Source organism: Erythranthe guttata, chromosome 10 (genome assembly GCF_056151865.1).
Source record: "Erythranthe guttata isolate IM_541 chromosome 10, IM_541, whole genome shotgun sequence".
NCBI lineage: Eukaryota > Viridiplantae > Streptophyta > Magnoliopsida > Lamiales > Phrymaceae > Erythranthe > Erythranthe guttata.
In genome coordinates this window covers 17546587-17567578 of record NC_142542.1, presented here as the reverse complement: position 1 = coordinate 17567578, position 20992 = coordinate 17546587, and the positions used below count along the sequence as shown (strand labels likewise).

The 20992-nt window shown below is 35.2% G+C and overlaps 2 protein-coding genes and 1 pseudogene across 4 annotated transcripts; 2 read left to right on the top strand and 1 right to left on the bottom strand.

The window, feature by feature from the left end:
* Positions 1 to 5491: 5491 nt before the first annotated feature.
* On the top strand, positions 5492 to 7599 carry LOC105952308 (large ribosomal subunit protein uL16). Its single transcript, XM_012975845.2, has 4 exons — positions 5492 to 5630; positions 6270 to 6771; positions 7110 to 7191; positions 7340 to 7599. Exons 1-4 carry the CDS (start codon positions 5621 to 5623, stop codon positions 7406 to 7408), a joined length of 663 nt encoding a protein of 220 aa, XP_012831299.1. The 5' UTR covers positions 5492 to 5620; the 3' UTR covers positions 7409 to 7599.
* A 485-nt stretch (positions 7600 to 8084) lies between these two features.
* LOC105952257 (uncharacterized) lies at positions 8085 to 10383 on the bottom strand (annotated as a pseudogene).
* A 1730-nt stretch (positions 10384 to 12113) lies between these two features.
* On the top strand, positions 12114 to 20186 carry BIO1 (adenosylmethionine-8-amino-7-oxononanoate transaminase). Of its 3 annotated transcripts, none has more exons than XM_012975846.2 (14): positions 12114 to 13063; positions 13510 to 13680; positions 13926 to 14187; positions 14398 to 14478; positions 14728 to 14848; positions 15522 to 15670; positions 15859 to 15953; positions 17051 to 17169; positions 17266 to 17412; positions 17741 to 17874; positions 17965 to 18096; positions 18261 to 18395; positions 19327 to 19439; positions 19788 to 20186. In XM_012975846.2, exons 1-14 carry the CDS (start codon positions 12246 to 12248, stop codon positions 19966 to 19968), a joined length of 2658 nt encoding a protein of 885 aa, XP_012831300.2. In that variant the 5' UTR covers positions 12114 to 12245; the 3' UTR covers positions 19969 to 20186. The 3 variants fall into 3 exon arrangements, with proteins under 3 accessions (XP_012831300.2, XP_012831301.2, XP_088680160.1); XM_012975847.2 differs by having other exon boundaries at positions 12167 to 13063; positions 14404 to 14478; XM_088824034.1 differs by having other exon boundaries at positions 12193 to 13038.
* Positions 20187 to 20992: the final 806 nt, after the last annotated feature.

Genomic DNA, 20992 nt, shown 5'->3' with positions numbered 1-20992 from the left:
ATGCCATCTTCACCATCTTCCTCTATAATCATATCCTAGATAATTATCTTTGTGTGCGAGGTAACTTTTATCAACAAGAACAAGTCATCTTTTTTCTTGTTTTGTTATTTCCTTATTCTTGTTCTCTAAATTTTGCCAGTAAACGGAACAAACAGGCGACGCTTCAACAATACAAAATCTATATGGGGATTTCTCAAATTCATCTCTAAGAAAATTTTGGGAGATGAATCAAGTGGATACATTATTAACGACAACATTGTTCTTGGAGCTGAAGTTTTTGTCCTCAAAACACCAAGGGTGATCGAGCGTGTGACTTTGTTCAAACCGGTAGAATATCCGCAAAAACGCGAATGGAAGATTCATGAATTCTCCAAATTGAAAGCAGATATTTTGTTTTCTGAAAATTTCATCATAGGAGATATCAACTGGTAGTTTGTTCTCTCATTCCTTTTCTTATATATCCATTTTACTTTCTTTTGAATTTCCAAAAAAACCATAACTCTCTTGAAATATATTGCTAAAAAAGCTACTCTTTTTTTTTTAATGTCAAAAAACTCATCAAAATTTTTTTTTGCATATTTAGGGAGATGAAGTTATACCCAAATGGAGCCGATCCCAGTTCAAAGGGTGGTAGTCATTTGTCAATATTTTTGGCATGTGTTGATTCCGATAGATTTGATGCTCGTAAAAAAGTAAAGACAGAGTTCTACATACGCCTAAAATGCAGGGGTGATTTCCACCACTCCGAAAAATGGAGTTTTTAGCAAGCGGCACCCCTGTGATATGTCTAATTGCCGGAAAAGTCCCCGTGTTAAAAAAATTAACATATACCCCCCTATGATCAGAAGTCAGAGCCAATAAACCCCCTGTGAGCTGATCGTGTGTTACACTCGCCGATTATGCGACTGGGAGCGTTTTTTTGACTTGAAAATACCAAAATACCCTTTCAATTATTTTATTTTTTAAATTACAGATTCACCCAGTAAAAGACCCATCTTTCAATTTAGTCCTTAACATTTTCAAAAAGCCCTCTTCTCCAAACCAACCATCCGTTACCACAAGTCATCTTTATCTTCCCATTTCCGGCGAGCCCGTGAGATTGAGAAGGAGAATCCCATCGGGGCTTCGGGTTTCAAGAATCCGGGTTGTCAGATTGTTTTCTTCTCGTCGGCCATTCATTCGAGGTGGGGGCGCCGCCACCGCCGCCTTATACGACCGTAAGGGGTGTTGGATTGGGTGGGGAGGAGATGGTGCCCATAACACCGACAATGGGCTGCCGATTTGGGGAGATTTTTGTTTGAATTTAGCATTGGTTTTGAGGTGGATGTCGAGAGGACATCTCCGAAGCCGTAGCCGCGCCGCCGACGACAAATGTATCGTCTCTAATTTCCATCTCCAGACTTCAATTCTTGGTGGGGGAGAGATAAATTGAGGAAATTGATGTGGCTCGGAGAGGAACCGAATCAAACCGTTGCGGAGATAGGTCAGAGGCAACGAAGATGGTGGATTGTGGAGGAGGAGCAGGATGTGTTGGTGGTTGCTATTGGAGGTGGGTGCACGGTGGTGCTGTTGAAGAAGATGACTTATTTAATTTCTTTTTTCTTTTTATTATTTTATATTTAGTATATATACATTTTGCATTATCTTTTGTTTATAAATTTATAAAAATAATTATTTTGTTATTTTTTTATATATTTTTTTATTTTAAATATTTTTTAATATATATATATTATATATATATATATATTTTCTTTTTATTTTTTTTTTAATAATTACTAAAATAAAGGGTAATGTAGCATATTTTTATAAGGGTAATATAGTCATTTCGTTATAGTAAAAAAAAAAATTCGAATAGGGGGTGGTGGGCTAAATAAAATCCATCATAGGGGGGTAAATGCTAATTGTTTTAACATAGGGGTTTTTCCGGCAATTAGACTTTTCACAGGGGGTTGTATGCAATTAACTCCCGAAAAATGTGAGTTGTGAATTAGATTTTTGATTTTAATTTTTGAATTATTTCTAATGATATTATATTCTATAATAATGTTGAAATTTCCACGTGGCAGTTTCTGTATGGTTTACATCCTCGGTTTAAGGATTGGGGAAAGCATAAATTCATTAGTCTTGCTGCACTGAGGGATCCCAGATATGGCTACCTAGTTGATGATTGCCTCACTCTTGAGGAAGAAATTTTGGTGCAACTTGTGGTGTAACAAGACTATAATTTCATATTTGGACAGCTTATCTATCTCTATAGCCTATATTTCAAATAAGTTTTTTATGTTTCCGCGTTTCGGATGCGTTTTTGTGTCGGAAATCTACCGGATACCTCATGGGTCATTTTGCAATTTCTAAAAAGTTAGAAACATGTTTGAACGTCAAATGAAATATTTTTTTTTTTGTTATTTACCTAGTTATTTACACGATTTGATGATCAATTGCAAACTGATAGTTGATAGTAAAATTTATTTTGAATATGTTTTGTATCAAAATATATAAAGAGAATTTATCTATAAATAAAAACTTATATATATTTATATAGCATATTTATAAATATGCCCTTATGATTTTAATATTTACACATTTCCCCAAGCTCCCGTATCCACATTTTTTGAGATATACCGTTTCCTCGTTTTCCAGTATCACCGTCAACATGTTCGTGATGCATAGACTATAATTGAATTTGATTGCAAATTTGACCTTGGCGCTTGAATTATTTTATAATATTTTTCATATTTGATATGAGCTCAACTGTGGTTCGAGCTCTAGTGAACAAGTAAAAAACAAATGGGTACAGAAGTAACAAATTAATTTGACCTTTGTTGTTTGAGTTGTGTTTAATTAGATGAATTAAAGTTTGAATTAGTTAAACTATACAATATTAAATAAAATAGCTAAAATTAAGTTTTTTTGCCCCATAAATCTTTGTCCCTATTTGTAAACCAAATGATCTTTAGACTTTGGTTTATGTTCAAAAGAAAAAAAAGAAAAAAGAGAATTTAATGGTTTTTATTTCAATATTTTCTTGATTTCTTCTAGTTACCAAACAAGATTAAAGAAAGTAGGTTTCCACATATTCATTTTCCACCACCAATTCTCCTTGGAACCAAACATAATTGAGATTTCGAAATTCTTTGATTTTCTTTTCGTTTTCCTTTTCATTTACATTTTCTACATTTTAAAATTCAGAATCCAGAGCCTAACTTACCAAACCCACTTAAATACATATTCCACTCGTTAAGATATGAAACTCGATTCAGTTGCAACAAAAATGATAAAGTACATATACAAAATTCAACCTACCCGAATTTGATTCGTATTCAGTTTGGTTAAACTTTGTTCGAGTATTTTTAAGACATTGAAACAATTGAAGTCGAACAAAAATTTATGATTAATATATGATCCAGAAATGATTATGACACCAAAAACAATTAACATACATTATGAATTCACGAGAGAGAGAGAGAGAGAGAGAGAGAGAGAGAGAGAGAGAGAGAGAGAGAGAGAGAGAGAGAGAGAGAGAGAGAGAGAGAGAGCAAAATCATTTTCCTTGTTCATGGAAATCATATGAAGAAATTAACAAGATTCAGTACATTTCATGAAAACCCATTAACAAAAACCATCTACAAAATGTGATCAGAAAAAGCAGGGAAAAATGCCAAAACATCCCATGATTATATTAATCAGTGTCAAAAAGAAAACGTAGGATATCCAATGATTGATTAATTAATCCCAATTCCAAAGTTTGAGAACCTTGGCCATTAAGAAAACAAGAAAAACATCAAGGCAAGCGTGGCGGTGACGACGGTGAAGACGGTGTGGGAGTCGCATATGAGGGTGTAGTTCTCTTACTTGGAGGGGTTTGGGGAGTGGATTCTTATTGCTTCGTACACCATCGCCGGTTGCTTTTCTTTTTCCGGTCAGACGAGGGTTTGGTTCTGCGTGTATTCCGTATTCTGATTTTATGCAGTGGCAGTGGCAGTGGGCAGTTGTAAATAAAATGATGAAATATTGGCGTGGTGGAGAAGGGAGAATCTCAGCCGTCCGTTTGGTTTTGATCTTTGTAGTCGTCGTGGCTACATCTGAATGAAGCAGTTTACTTGCAACAAAATGGTATGTTTAATTTAAATGTGACTTCCATACCTCACTCCAAACCCTACTCTTTTTACGGGATGTCGGATTTAAGACCGAAGATGGTGAAATGACAAGCAGATCAGAACAGTAAATATGAGACGGAGTTTAGAAGAAAGTATGAAAGTAATTGGGTACCTAAGATTGGGCCGCCCGGCGAGCGGGCCTCGTCGGCTGCAACCCTGTAATGCTCGTCTGATTACTGCGAATTTACCTAATGGCTTCTATCCTGGACTGCTTTAGATGAGGCTTACTTCTTGCTTTTATGTGGCCATGGCCTTCTCATCCAACATAGATGCTCTCAAATCACGCCATCGGATTGGGATCGCCGTAATTGGGCTTGGTTCACCATGAATGAGACCAGAATAGCCCCCATCAAAATGTTACCGTCTATTATGTAGCACGGGCATGGAAAATGGGGACACGTCGAAATGGGAAAACGGGTCGGAGAAACTTCGTTTTTCATAAAGTTGGATACCGTAATGTGGGTAAGTGTGTAAATATTAAAAATATAGGGGTGCATCTATAATTTCTAAAATATATTATATTTAACTTGTATACTTGTTGTTAATTACATATTTGTATCTACAAATTATATATAATTTACAAGTTTCAGTCCAAATTACCATTCCATAAATTACATTCGGACCATATAAATTTATTTTATTATGGAATTAGTATCTATAGAAAATATTAAATCACCTTTATAAGTGAAAAAGAGACATAATATTTAAGTTTTTTTTTAAACCGTATGCATTTCTTAGTTTTTATGTAAAATGAATTTTTGATTTTCCTTTGGGTGGAAACACGTTTTCATTTTTTCACTGTTACCATAAACGTGCCCGAAAATTTTAAATATTTATGAATACGACCCCAAAACGTTTCTGACAGGTGTCATGGAGTTTCGATTCCCGAAATGATTCCAGACGTGGAAACGCATGTGAGTAGAAGTTTTTGTACATCGTAGGTTACCGTTTATGGATCGAGTTCGGGTTAAACAGATTTTGGGTTAAAACGGAACCGGTTGCATGTTAGTTTTTTTAACAAAATGTGTAGCAATGTGCAAAGTACCAAGTAATATGTAATTGGGGGTTCAAAGTACTATTTTTTTTTCAATTTATGGGTGCAAAAGTGTCAAAAGTATGTAATTCAATGGTGCAAAGTGTCAATTACACATAATAATAATAATAATAATAATAATAATAATAATAATAATAATAATAATAATAATAATAATAATAATAATAATAATAATAATAATAATAATAATAATAATAATAATAATAATTAATAAAAATGAAAAGAAAAACCAGCAATCAAAATATTGGGCCGGAAAAAGGCCGAGATAGGCTTTTAACATATTGGGCCAATACAACAATCCATCTGAAAGGTCAAGCATGAGATATATAATCCAACACATTCACATCAACAAATTAGGGTTAGGTTTTCTCTTTCACACTTTGGTCGGGACCAATTACAGCAGCTCGCGATGGGGAGAAGTAAGCCCTCTTTCCTCTGTTCTTGAATTTATCGTATGTATTCTTTTTTCTGCGTATCATTTGGAATCAATAAACGGATCTGGGTACGCAAAAAAAGTTAATTTTGATTCTTATTAGTCTCCAATTGGTTTTGATTTATAGCATTTATTCGATCTGTAATCGCTGTTAGTTTCATTTGTTTATCGTTGATTTTCTCTGGTTTTCGCGTAAATGTTAATTCTTCCAATTGGTGAAATCATGTTACTACGTTTTCCCGCTGATTTTTTTTTAATTATATGCTGCTGCATTATATTAATTTTTTTTTATTACCAAGAGCTTGGGGAAATAAAATTGATTGATACATTGTTGTTCTTATCTGAAAATTCACCGATCCTCGATTAAAGCTGTGTTATGATTTGTTGATTGAATAAATTTATCAATGTATTCTTGTGCAATGTAGCTGGTTTCTGGATAATTCCTTATATATTGAGAAAATAGGGTTTTTTGATGCTACACAGTGGATCAATGTGTATCAAGATTACAAATTTTGATTTTTATTGTAACCAATATCGTATCCAAAAGAAAATTCGGAAGTATATAAATAAAGCTTCTACTTTTGAATATTTTTTTGATCTATAATGTCTTATTCTTTAATTTCAGGACCTGCAAGGTGTTACCGTCAGATCAAGAACAAACCCTACCCGAAGTCCCGCTACTGCCGTGGTGTGCCGGACCCAAAAATCCGTATCTACGATGTCGGGATGAAGAAGAAGGGAGTCGATGAATTCCCGTTCTGCGTCCACTTGGTCAGTTGGGAGAAGGAGAATGTCTCCAGCGAGGCGCTCGAAGCTGCTCGTATTGCGTGCAACAAGTACATGACCAAGTTTGCTGGCAAAGATGCTTTCCATTTGAGGGTGAGGGTGCACCCTTTCCATGTGCTGCGTATCAACAAGATGCTTTCGTGCGCTGGTGCTGATAGGCTCCAGACCGGCATGAGGGGCGCTTTCGGTAAACCACAGGGTGTGTGCGCCCGCGTGGCGATTGGACAGGTGCTCTTGTCTGTGCGCTGCAAGGATGGGAACAGTCATCATGCCCAGGAGGCTCTTCGCCGTGCTAAGTTCAAGTTCCCTGGTCGTCAAAAGATCATCGTCAGCAGGAAATGGTATTTTTTGGATTAAGAATTATGCATATATCTATTTCTTGCTTTTATTTTATTTTCTCTCTGCGTTTTTCCTTTCATGTGAGCCATTTGTTTTCTGATAATTGTTTTTTCACCGTTCTGCTTATTTCGTTTCGTTTGGTTTTGTGGGGATGGAATTCTTGAGCATGTTGTTGATTACTTTAGTTATTTTTGAATGTGTTCTTGTTTGGAAATTGTAATCGGGTATTATTGCAATATTGCTGCTTGCCTTTGAAAGTGTGTGAAAAATAAAAATGAAAATGAAGACTCGATTGATGTTTTGAGAGTGGTTGCTGATTTGCTGTACATTTATTTTTCAGGGGATTCACCAAATTCAGCCGCACTGACTATGTGAGATGGAAGTCTGAGAATAGAATTCTTAATGACGGTGTGAATGCCAAGGTTTGTCTTTGTCTTGAACAACTTTAAGTTGCGTTTGGGTGCATGTGAAAACCAGAAACTTCAATCAATTAGAATTTTAGCTAAGAGTGATTTATTTGTTTCCGTTTATTTGTATGTATAAGTTTTGACCATTGTTTAAACGTTGCAGCTTCTTGGATGTCACGGACCTTTGGCTCGAAGACAACCTGGAAGAGCATTCATAGATGCCGCTACTTGAGGAGAGATAATAGGATGAATTTAATGCTATGGGATCAAATTTTGCTATGTTTTGAAATTTTGTTTTGTTGCTTATGTGGACAAATTTTTATTTTTCAGACATTTGAGTGAAAATGGTATTTTATCAGTGAAATTTTCCTGGATACAGTTTGACAAATGTTTATTCATTTTATCTAATTTCTCTTGGCCCCATTTATTTGTATACTATACATTTATCGATTATGCATGTTTACAATTGACCAAGTCATATTCTTGATGGGATTTTGGACTGTGCCTTGGTCTTAAACAGAATTTGCAAAAGAGAAGAAATCTGGAGGTTAGTACTCGGACGGCTTAACTCTGTCATTGTCATTTCAGGTGAATACTAGAATAGCCGCACAAACTGTTAGTAGCAAACATTCTCTGAACTTGTCAGCTGACGGGACGTGCATTAGATGATGTCACATGGCTCGGGCGAGCAAGTGTGTCCAGTGGCGGAGCCAGGAATTCGAACTAGGGTGGGCTTTACGGGGTTCATGGGCAGCATCCCCAATTTTTTTTTTTTCCGATTAATACATAAAGTTGCACAAAATAACTACAAATTTATAAAATTTAACTAATATAACATAAATTCAATCCTTTAAAGTAGACCCTTTCGTGTTTTCATTTTCTGAAAACTCTCCATGATTGTTTCATTATCAATTTCTGGTAGCAACTGGAAATGTTAATGCCATTGTCAAAAGCAAGTAAACCAAAGGGTGTAATGTTAATGCCAATGTCAAAAGCAAGTAAACCAAAGGATACACCTTATTTCTCCTAGTTTCTACCATTATGCGAGCAAGATCACTTATACTATTCAATCCAAAAAAATCCTTGCTTAGGCGCATATCAACAATATAATTATCCAATTGATCACTGAGCTTACATTTGTCAAACTCGGTAAAGTCTTCTGGATAAAAATTAACAAGACAAAGTAGTTTTTCCTTGTTATAATCGGAGAATGAGTTCGATGGATCAAGGCAAGAAACACACATAAGCAGTTCCATGGTCGAATCAGAAAATCGAGCATTTAATTCTCCAAGTTGCATATCCAAGACAGTGTAAAATGTCTCAATCTTATAATGATGTAGGTTTGTCATTTCTTCTTCATTCCGTCTTCTTCGCCCTCGAGCAACATATTTAGCATCCATTTCAGGAATATCAACTCTGTGTTTCTCACAAAAAGTTGTAACACCATCAAGTAAAGAACTCCACCCACTTTCTCTCAAGGATTGAATTTGAATCTTTGACACTTGAACTAATGTCATTGCATTCACAATGTCTTGATCTTTTCTTTGAAGTGCTTGAGATAGCTCATTTGTGATCGCTAGTACTTTTTTCATCAAAAAGAGGCTCAATAAAAAATCAAATGACAAAAGTCTATCTACAATATCCTGTGCTTCGGTACGATGACTTGTACTTGAAGCATCACGACCAATAAGTTCAAGTACATCAATCACCGCACCAAACATATTGATCAAGCTCAATAAAGTGTTGTAGTGAGAGCTCCAACGTGTATCACCTGGACATTCAAGAGTATTAAAAAATGAAAATGGCAAGACATTCTTAAAATAAAAAAAGAAAATCTTGAAGCTTAAAAATAATCTAACCTGCTCGCTTAAGATTCGTTTCTTGATTTAAACCTCGCCCAGTTGAAATTTCTCCCATATCGAGTGCTTCAAGTATTTTTTTTAGATTGCTTCTCTCTAAGCAAATCACGACGTTTACACGATGATCCAACAACATTTAACACTCTTGTAGTAAAATCAAAAAGTGAAGAAATATGATCGTGTTTTCTTGCAACTGCTACTAAAGCGAGTTGTAACTGATGAGCAAAACAATGAATATAATGTGCCGAAGGGTTCTCATTCAAGATAAGTGATTTTAGGCCATTAAATTGACCTCTCATGTTACTAGCTCCACCATAACCTTGGCCTCTTAATTTCGAGATACTCAATCCATATCTAGAAAAAACATTATCAATAGTTGCTTTAAGAGTCAAAGCACTAGTATCGGTAACATGTTCAACTCCTAGAAAACGCTCAATCACACTACCACATTTATCGACATATCTTATCACTAAAGCCATTTGCTCCTTCATTGATATATCACGTGCTTCATCGACCATCAGACAAAACGGCGAATCACCAAGATCACTTATAATTACTTTCATAATTTCCATTGCAAAAGCATTTACAATCTCTTTTTGAATATCCGGACTTGTCATCTTTTGGTTTAGCGGAGCATTATTCAAAGTAAGTGCCTTGATATCGGGATTAATTCGCCCAAAAGTTTTTACAAGTTGAATAAAATTTCCTGGATTATTCGAACTGTCACTTTCATCGTGTCCACGAAATGCCAATCTTGTGTTGAGAGATATCGGACCACCTCAATTGACGTATTTAAGCGGATTTTATATCTAGCTTTTTCTTGATTTGACTGTTTACAAACAACCGTCTCAATATGTTGCTTTTGATTCATCAAATCTTGACATTTTCCCCAAGCCATATTATGTGCACTGTTGGGCCCCCCTACATGAATAGATAATTTATTATTTCTCTTCCAATTTTTAAACCCTTCAGTAACAAAATGATCACCACCCGATTGACCTCCAATATCTGGTTTGAAAAGATAACAACATAAACAATATACATCATCTTTTGATACACTATACTCCAACCAGTTACTATGTCCGCTAAACCAAACTTTATTAAACCGTCTATTTTGGTTGCCAAAGATTGTAGGAGGGAAGTCGTGGTTATGAGGTTGGCAAGGGCCCTTTTGCAAATATGCTCTCCGAACTTGATCTCGAACGTTAATGTTATAATGCAAAATACTAGGTCTTTGTCCATGATCTGCAAGAAGATCTCCCAAGTTAACCTCTTGGAATGCATTACCGGATGAAGAATCATCACTTATTTGGGGAGAAGGTGATTTTCTCTTCAAATATCTCCTCATAACTGTTTAATCATACAAAATTGAAGACGTAAAATTTACTAAGCAAATAAATTAATCCAATAATCATTTGCAATGAAAAAAATATTATTTTAAAAGTTGAAACTCAAAACTACTCTAAGCTACTGCTTCTTACATAGACAATAAAAAATTGTACATATTATTTTTTTTATTTTTTTTTCTTATTTTCATATAAAAAAGTTAACCCTCATAAACAACACTATACTGAATATAATATGAACACATGTTATCAGATATGGCAAGCACAACAAGTCAGCAACTAAAAAAACAAAGTAAGAGAGGAAACAAAATAACGGAATTGAGTTTTCATGTTCTTCACACACTACTATACAAATAATTAGAATTGCTTTTATGAAACCCATCACTATTAAAATCACTTCTTACATAGACTTCTCTCTCCCTGTTTTTCGATTTTTCTTTTTTTATGCTAAAAAAATTGGTCAAAGGACAAGCAATCAAATTAAAATATCTCATATTTCGAACAATTATATATGTGAAAAACAGAAAAAAAAATAAAATATGCAGTACCAAAAGACAACTTCCATTGAAATTGGTAAAGAAAATATTCAAAATCCTAAAATTAATACCATCTGCTACTCCACATGTAATGAATTACTATTAAATTCATTCTTAATCAAATATTATCAATTAAACCCTAATCCCAATTTTTTTTTTTACCTTAGTTGGAATTTGGAAATTTGTTCCGTTTCGTATTACAGAAGAAAAATTGCAGAAGATAGAGTTGTGGCGTGTTGTGTGTTATTCCGTAGTAGGATATTGTAGAAGAAAAATTGAACAAAAAACAGAAAAATTGAACGAAAAATAGAGACAAACGATGAGTAAGAATTACTGATTGCAGAATATTAATTCTTAAAAAAAGAAACTGGACTTTGTGCTGAGTGTGTTAATTAAAATAATTGGGTGGGCTGAATATACATGGGTGGGTATATATAGGTAAAAAGAAAAATTCCACAGTGGGCTGGAGCCCACCCTTGCCAGAGGGTGGCTCTGCTTCTGAGTGTGTCGCCTAATGGTAGCCGACCACCTCTCTAATGAGGCTATTCTATCCCTCTATTGACTTGTTTGCAGGAGTTGCTTGCAAGGACTTCATTGGAAGATTCTTTTTGGCGATCAGTTTATGCGACCATATAAGTGCATTGGGTAAATCTATACTCTCGTATAATAGCTTGCGAACCATACGAGAGATCTGAACTACACTATGCTAACTATGTGCGGCAAGCTTGCCCTCGCAATTGTTGGCAAATGAATTCGAACCTGAATCAATTAACACATGCTCACTTGCTCCAACCATTAGACCATTCCTTGCGGAACTATTGGGCCACATCTGCTTAACGGGCAAGTGGAAATGAATTGATTCGGATCAACAATGTTACCTAAATTTTTTGTATGCCAACAATGACAATTCAAATTTCTTTTTTCATAGATTATGCTAAATAGTGTTGGGTACTTGTTCTCCTTGGATGTAACCTTTTTTGGTCATCTTTTATAAATGATGATTGTATTGTATTACTTGGAAGTCCAAATTGATTAGTAATATTTTTTATGTTGACTATTAGTAAAACATGAAAATAAAAATGAATTATATTTCCAACTCTTTACAATAGTATATTACTATATACTTCTTTTTTATTTCTTTATATAAACAGTGAAAAGATTACAATCATGTCAAGTTTCACCATCTGCCACGTGTCACACAGCAGCGCACGCATTAAACGTTTGAATTTCGTGCTCTTTTTCTTGTAGCCGTTAAAACCCTTCTCCCTCACCCTCAACCACCTCAATTGCTAGGGCTTCTCTCTCCCTCTCTCACACACACACACACAATGCCGACGACCACCGCTCTCTTCTCCGGTTCAATCCGCCGCCTCTTAATCAAACAATCCTACATTATTCAACAGCGCGGCCTCCGCCGCCTCCATTCGGTGACAGAGTACCCCCTGACCCACCCAATTTACACAATTTGGGCTTCCAACACCTCTCTCGGCAAAACTCTGGTCTCCGCCGGCCTCACCATGTCTTTCATCTCCCCCTCCCCCTCCCCCTCCTCCGCAGCTCCGCTTCCTAAGAAGAGATTTGTGTACCTTAAACCAGTTCAGACCGGGTTTCCCGATGACTCAGATTCGCGCTTTGTCTACAGAAAATTCTCCGACTTCTTTGCTAGTAAGCCCCTGCCGTACTCTGTTTTTGCTTCGAATTGTGTTCTCAAAGCTTCTATTCCGGCTGCAAATGAAGTCCTAGGGCACGGGGTTGTGGCTGGAAGTGTAGGGAACCATAATTTCGGGGTTGAGGGTGTCGAAAAAGGTGGGGGTTTCGATTGTGGATGGAAGAATTTGAATTGTTACGAGGAGAGGAAGTTGCAGGGGAGCGAGAGTAACGAGGCAGAACTATTTCCAGTGTCTGAGGTTGTCTGCAAGACGATGTACGGGTGGAAAGAGGCTGTGTCGCCTCATTTAGCCGCTGCTAGGGAGGAAGCCGCAGTCGAGGATTCAGAGGTATTGGACATGTTGAAGAGATGTTTAATAAATGGATTGGCTGGAAAATCGGGTGCTTCGGAGGAGTTGGAAGTTATGTGTGTGATCGAGACAGCTGGCGGCGTAGCCAGTCCTGGCCCATCTGGTACTCTTCAGTGCGACCTATATCGGTGCGCATTTATTTTTATTTTTGCACTTTTAGCATGTGATATAATTACGATTGTAGATAGTAGATACCGTAATTATGTTTGACACGGAATTGGTTTATTTATGCCGCACAATGTTACCTCAGAACTATAAAGAAGCTTCCCACTGCAATGTGAATAGATGAGGAATGAAAGACGTAAAACCTTGAGTATATATCTAAATATGGAGAGGCGTATTATGTGTCACAAAACACTGAACAATCTTAGTCACTAGTAGTCTCGTTTATAAGTTTTTGTTGAAGTTGTCTGGTCTTTGAGGGCTCATTTGCATTGATCTGGAATAATGGTAGTCTAAGCCTTTCTTCTAAAAAATAGACCATGATTGTGATTCGTTGCTTGTTCGGGAAAATATGAGGCACATATACAACATTTATCTTACTGCACCTTCAACTTTGTTATTTATGTGGCAGCCCTTTCCGTCTGCCAGCTATTCTTGTGGGGGATGGACGATTAGGTGGTATATCAGGAACCATATCTGCTTATGAAAGTCTAAAGATTCGAGGATATGATGTTGCTGCAGTTATTTTTGAGGATCACAGTCTCATGAACGAGGTGCCCCTATTATCATATTTCCGAAATAGGTAAAGAGGTTTCTGTTTACCTGCTTTTCCTTCAAAATTCTTGAGTCAAGTCATTGAGAAGTTGCATGCTCAATCAGTATACTAAGCTTGTATACCCTGAAGTTGTGTATGAGTGTGTTAGGTTTTCATCTATTGTCTATTTTCTTTGCACTGGAAATGTTATTTTCTCCACCGTCCTGTGCCAAAAATATTTCTTCGACTTGACAGTTTAATAACCAATATAAGTATTTTTTGGCCATTCCTAGGGTGCCTGTACTCGTGCTTCCATCTATTCCAAAAGACACGTCCGATGATCTGATAGCATGGTTCGACGAGTCTCAGACAGTTTTCAGTTCGCTCAAGGAGATAATGCTTTCAAATTTTCTGGAAAGAACTCAGAGATTACATGACATGCGAAAGAAAGCATGTGATGTATTATGGTGGCCATTCACTCAGCATAAGCTTGTACCAGAAGAAAAGGTTACAATTATAGATTCACGCTGTGGAGAGAACTTTGCTGTTCACAAGGTTGGCATTTTGATAATCAGTTTCGAAGAAGTTATGTTTTCTTTGTTGATATATATTCTTGCTTATTCTAAAGAGCTTGTGCAAAGTTTCATGTATCTTATCATTGAAAGCATTCTTGTCTTCATTTGTAACATTATGTTAGTTCGTTAACATGTTCATCGTACAATTGATTACAAAAATTAGGCTTACACCGCCCAATGCATGGTTTAGTTTCAGAGTTTCGATTGGATTTCTCAACAATTTGATGCTTGTGCAAGTTGGTGGACACAAGGCCCTGATGCTAAGTTGCAGGTCAGTTTTCTTTTTTTACGTGTATAACTCCAGTTAATAACCCTTCATGCATTACACGCATAAACTTGCATTTGAAACCAATTCTACTCATGACTTAGTATTCTAAAAAATCTCATTTCATGAAGTACATATTTATCTTCTGAAAATTATTGGAAAAATCTCATAGTATTTATCTCTGAAACACTGAGTGCTGTATTTTCATTGATATTCCCATGAGTTACATTACACTCTTCTTTTAGGCGCTTACAGATTGAACTTGCTAGAGATATGGGCTATACTGCTGCAAGATATGGGCATGTGATGTTCCCGGAGAATGTATACGAGCCAGCTCTAGAATTAGCTGAAATTTTGCTTGAAGCCGTGGGAAAAGGTAACTTTACTAATTTTGATTTTTTAATTTTCTCTTGGATAAGAGTACAGAAAAGCCATCTTTTTATTTATTTTTCTATGTTTATTAGAATAGTAAAGGTTTGCTTTTGGATTCTCCTTTAAACGTTGGCGATGCATTTGGTAATGCCACTCTTTTTTAAGAAATAACCACAATAATTCTTCTCTTGGTTGATCACGATGATGGCTGATATAAATTTTTCATTTGTTTAATATTTATTTATAATTTCTCATTAGCTATGATATTCACCGTCAAAATGTCGATGATTAAAAATTTGAACGTAAGTGAATCTTCAATATTTTTCTCGAGTGTCATTTTGCCTTTTATTTCCCTGTTGTCTTCTTCTAGGGATTGTGCAATATGTTATTACTCTATAACTAAAGAAATTAATTTATGTTCAAAATATTCAATACACATTTAGGTTAGGAATCTCTTGGATAAAATTACACGAATTATTTCTATTCAATATACGTATATATATATATATATATATATATATATATATATATATATATATATATATATATATATATATATATATATATACCTATATCCGATATATTTTACAAAAATATAATTATTTTTATTTATTTTGGACTTGTGGATCTGCTGAACCAATTGCATGTTCGTTTCTGCTATAACTGTTGTGTTCCAGGATGGGCTTCTCGAGTGTACTTCTCCGATAATGGATCTACATCAGTAGAAATTGCTCTCAAAATGGCATTTCGCAAGTTCTTGTCTGATAATAAAGTGCTCTTGGACCTTGTGAATGCTAATCCGGACGGAAGATTCATGGATCTCAAGGTACTAGCAACTCACGAAATACCTCTATTACTGCTATATTTCTCTTTGGATATGCATTTATTTATCCTCTGTTTTTACGAACTTCTGTGCTTGATGACATGAAGCAAATACTGGAACCACTATTTTCAACAATTTTCATTATCTTTATTTTGGAGTCAATTCTCGGGTTTATGTTTTCTTTGAATTAGGTTTTAGCATTGAAAGGATCTTACCATGGTGATACATTAGGTGCAATGGAAGCCCAGGCGCCTTCACCTTATACTGGCTTCCTCCAGCAACCCTGGTACGATGTTTCTAAATAGAACATGTACATGGTGTTCTCTTTATGGTTAATGATTCCCTTCTTGTTTGTAATAGCATTTTTCCGTCTTACTGTCATATTGTTTCCCCTAAATATTTCAGTCCATGAAACCTTAAATATTGCGAAGGCCTTACCTGACTGGTATTGGGGTGGGTGGGTAGGGTAGTATTCCCTTTTGGGGTCGGGTTGTAGGCCATTTATAAGGCCAATTTTTTTTATATTTAAAAAAATAAATAAAGAAAAGAATATATATATATATATAAAATCTGCAACGGTACTTCTCTATCTCATTTCTTTTAGTTTCTGCCCACGTATTCCCTTGGATCTGTAAGTTGACACCGAAAGACATTTCCTGATTATAACTTACTAACTCTTATTACATACAGTGTTCCACTTTCTCCTATTCAATGAGAATGTATTCTTCAAATTTCAAACTTTTAGACCAATTAATTAGAAATATGAAAATTGTCCGGATTTCATTGGCCAAAATTGTCTTCCACTTCTGAGTCCTTGATTGGCCAAAATTGTCCATGTAACAGAATGTGGCAGCTCCCTCTGTTTTTTGTTGCTTACGATTTACGAATGAGTAGAAGGTACAGAGATAGTATTGGGGTGGGGTAGGAACTATATCCCAATAAATTTAAGATTTTGTTTTGATCTACTGTCTTTTTGTTTTTTTAATAGTTAATGTTCTAATCTTTTCCTTGTTAAGTGATTTCTGTCATATTTTTCTTCTCGTGGTAGTCGATGTATAAGCAAACAGTTCCCTTGCATGTTTATATATTTTTAACCCACACATTGCCAATCATTTATAAATTACACTGTTATATTTTGTCGCTATATCTAGACTTTGTTGCTTCCATACGTGATTATGTTGTGATTGATTTGATGTTGTGTTTATTTAGTAAAACTTGCCCCTATATTATGGAGATATATTTCTATTCCAATTTTTATTGCAACATTATTTATTTTACAACATATAGATCCCCGTCAATGCGGGTTATGTTCCGTGATGAAGGAACAACTTTTAAAGATATCTGGTGGAATTGTTTGCCTTAGTTGATCATGAAATTCTACAGGTATAGCGGAAGAGGTATCTTTCTAGATCCACCAACAGTTTCAATGTATGGTGGTGGTATTTGGGAAGTTTCTCTCCCTGAGAAGATGCAATCCGACAAATCTAATCATGAACGCCTGTGTAAGTGAAGTATTTGTCACTATATTACTTATTTTCTATCAGTTCTGTCTTATTATGTTTTTTCCTTCTAGCTAAATGTATGGACTTTTTTTATAGCTTTTTGTTCGCGTGATGAAGTTTTTAAGAGGAGCCGAGATGGCTCAGCTCTTGCAGACCTTTACACTTCCTTCATATTACAAGAGTTGCAGTTGCTTTCAGATACTAATGAAATTTCCCATGTTGGAGCATTGATTATCGAGCCAGGCAAGAAAGCCTTTCTAATTTTGTTATTTAATTTTTTATATCTTAGAGAGTATGATAAGGTTTTTTTACTTTTTCAATTTCTCTTTCAATCAATATCCTAGACTCAATAATATGGTTTCTCATGAAAACTACACAATGCGATTTGTATGAGATTTGGATCTATTATGTTGCTTAAGCTATAAGTTCTATATATAGAATAACCAGAGTTCTCCTGTCAGAGAGCAATATTTTATTTTTATTTTTATTTTAATAAGTTAGCATTTAGCTGATGTTGCAACGATTAATCCGACTGAGGAAAAATACTGTCTTTACTTGCAATGAATTACAGTAGTACAGGGTGCTGGTGGAATGCAATTGATTGATCCACTGTATCAGCGTATACTTGTTAGCGAATGCAAACGTCGAAAAATTCCTGTTATATTTGATGAGGTTTTTACAGGATTTTGGCGACTTGGTAGAGAGGTTAGTTAGTCACAATATTTTCAATTGCACTTATCATATTTCCCTTTCCTTCATCCAGTTAGATTAGTAATCATGACATTCCTTCTTCAGTCTGCAGCAGAAATGCTCCACTGTCAGCCGGATATTTCCTGTTTTTCAAAGCTGATGACAGGTGGCATCATACCATTGGCTGCTACATTGGCGTCAGATGCTGTTTTTGAAGCATTTACAGGAGAATCTAAGGTGATTGAATTGGTTTAATCAAAGTACATATACATGACCATGTAGGCTAAATTGGTTTATAAATCAGAATATCGGCACAATGAAAGAATTTGTGCCTTGTAAAGAACCATTTTAAGATACGAGCCGTTCAAATGCTAAACTGATATAATATCTTGTAATTTCAGCTTAAGGCTCTTTTGCATGGGCACTCGTATTCTGCCCACGCCATGGGATGCGCAGCTGCTGTTAAGTCCATCAAATGGTTTAAGGACTCCAAGACAAACATGAATATGATATCTGAATCAAGATTGCTTCAGGAGGTAAATATTTTTTGAAGCAACCTTATAATAATTATGCCTCGTTTTATGGATCGGTAAATTTGTTACGAGTAGTGGGAAAATAGCAGCTTCTATTTGATGGTACTTGGTTTCTGTATACTCATTGGCATATATATATATATATATATATATATATATATATATATTTGTTGATCCAACAAGAGAGTTTTTCTTCTATTTATTGTTTTTTTTTTTCCCTCCCTTTTGGATCTAATATGATAGCATGGTTTATTTTGTGCTTTATTCTATAAGAATAAGAAATTGCACATTTCTGAATTTCAATTTCATCTAGTTTACACAGTATTCCAAATTCCTTGGTTGATCCCTAGTAAAAAAATATTACCACCTCTTGTCTTTGTAATTGTATTTCCATCATTATATTCATTATTAATGGTAACAGTAATTTTGTCTGCATTCACAGTCTCTCTATTCCAATTTCCATACTAAAAAATTATATCAAGAAAAAGTCAGTTATTGCTATTAAAGTTTGTAATCATTTTGTCACAATACCGCAATTTCATATTCTTCACGAGTTTCTTTTAACCACTATTTAAACTTGAAAACTTTAATTTTCATGATTTCCGGAGTTCTAGAAATTCATTTGGTATAGTAGCTACAGATTTGCACTATGGTCGAACTAACAGGACCTTTCTGATATATTGATAGACTATAGAAACAAGAGAAGTGCGTCTTATGTTCAAATCTTTAAATGATTAGTTTGCAATGGTACACTAAGATGCTTTATTCTCTATGCTAATGAAGAAAACGGAGGTTATTGCACGCCAATATATACGTCTGTAATATTAGCAATTATAGCACCTTGTACTAATGCTTAATTATTCCCAAATTTTAGCAATTATGAGTAATCTAATTTTTTTTTTTTTTTTTTTTTTTCGTTTCTGTTGTTTTGCAGTTGTGGAATGAAGAGATAGTTCTCCAGATTTCATTACTTCCGGCAGTCCATAGGGTGTTGGCTCTAGGAACTGTTTGTGCCATCGAACTTGTAGCCGAAGGCTCTAATGCTGGGTAATAATCTCTCAACTTTCACTACTCTGTTTCATAGTTCTTACCAAGTTTTCTCAAGTCGTTGCCTTTTCAAATGAGTTAGAAAAGGTTACTACTCGGTTGTTTCCTTGCAATTTTTTGACAAAGGAACTAGGTCTCGATAATTTCTAATGATCTTACATTGTATACTTCTTCATAGTTTCCTAGATTAATAACATGTTTGAAATGTAAGGGTTCCTAAATTTCTTTCGGTCGGTGCTACTAATTAACAAAAAAATCCAGTTTCTGGTTTCATATTTTCTCGTTTTTTTAATACCTTATTCTGCTACTATAAAGAGTCTTTAAAAGGATGTGCATTTTATTTTTCAGGTACGCTTCAACGTATGCAACTTCTCTCGTAGAGAAGCTTCGTGAAGATGGCATATATATGAGGCCATTGGGCAACGTCATTTATCTAATGTGCGGGCCCTGCACTTCTCCAGACATCTGCCGTGTCCTTCTGGAGAAAGTTTATGCAAGAATCCAAGAGTTTGGCCGACAAGATGTTTGATTCTGTTTACTTGAAATTCGGTACGTGAATGAATTAACAAAGCTCCTATTGTGATCTTAAACGGTCAGGTTTGAACCGAACTTCTCAACCTTCATTTTTTCTTCTTTTTATGTCATTGATAAGTTTCGGAAAATAGTCAGGTCTAGTTTCCCAACTTTTTTGGACATTAGATTGAATTCGAAACCGACTTCTATAAGCAACTCTAACTCATCTAAAAACTGTGTGTTTACATTGCAATAGAAGAGGGCTATGGGCAGAATATATATACCTTTATATATATTTATGTTCAATCCTCTTCTCTCTTTTTTTGACGAATGAGTCGGGCATAGAAATGACCACCGGTTCGGTTAGAACCGGAACCGAACCGGGGTCAACGGTTTTTAACCGAACCGGAAAAATCGGTTCGGTTCCGGTTCCCCATTTTTGTAACCGCCGGTTAGATCTGGTTTTCAAAAAAAAAAAAATAAAAAAACTTAAATATTAATTATAACTACAACTAATTATTTCATTTTCCATTTTTTAAGCCCTTTCAATTTCTTTACTTATCCTTTTTTAATTTTTAAAACTACAACTAATTTCTTCAATTTTTTTGAAGTACAAAAATATGTTTATAAGTATTTAAAAAAAACGTTTTTCTAGTATTCTTTCCATGTTTTTTTCTTCTAACTATTTTTTAACGTATTTTTTAAAGTTAAATATAATAATAATAATAAAAAAAAAATATATTATTAAGAACCGGCCGGTTCTACAGTTAGAACCGGGAACCGAACTGGAACCGAATCTGGAGCCGTTTGGAACAGAACCGTAAAGAACCAGAAATATTCGGTTCGGTTCGGTTCCGGTTCCTCCAAACCGGAACCGGAACCGGAACTGAACCCTGGTCATGTCTAGTCAAGCATGAGGTTTCTTCACTCCAAGTATATTTCTGAGTTCAAGAATTATTGAACATATTCGAACAGCACCTCACCTCCTTTTGGATTCTAGAGAACAAAGAAATCGTCGTCTTCAAATTAGATGTCACAAG

Coding starts and splice junctions, on each gene's coding strand:
- LOC105952308 (XM_012975845.2), top strand. Junction 6,772..7,109: donor ATCATCGTCAGCAGGAAATG/GTATTTTTTGGA, acceptor TTTATTTTTCAG/GGGATTCACCAAATTCAGCC. Junction 7,192..7,339: donor ATGACGGTGTGAATGCCAAG/GTTTGTCTTTGT, acceptor TAAACGTTGCAG/CTTCTTGGATGTCACGGACC.
- BIO1 (XM_012975846.2), top strand. CDS start 12,246: ATGCCGACGACCACCGCTCTCTTCTCCGGTTCAATCCGCCGCCTCTTA. Junction 13,064..13,509: donor CTTCAGTGCGACCTATATCG/GTGCGCATTTAT, acceptor TTTATGTGGCAG/CCCTTTCCGTCTGCCAGCTA. Junction 15,671..15,858: donor GAAGATTCATGGATCTCAAG/GTACTAGCAACT, acceptor TCTTTGAATTAG/GTTTTAGCATTGAAAGGATC.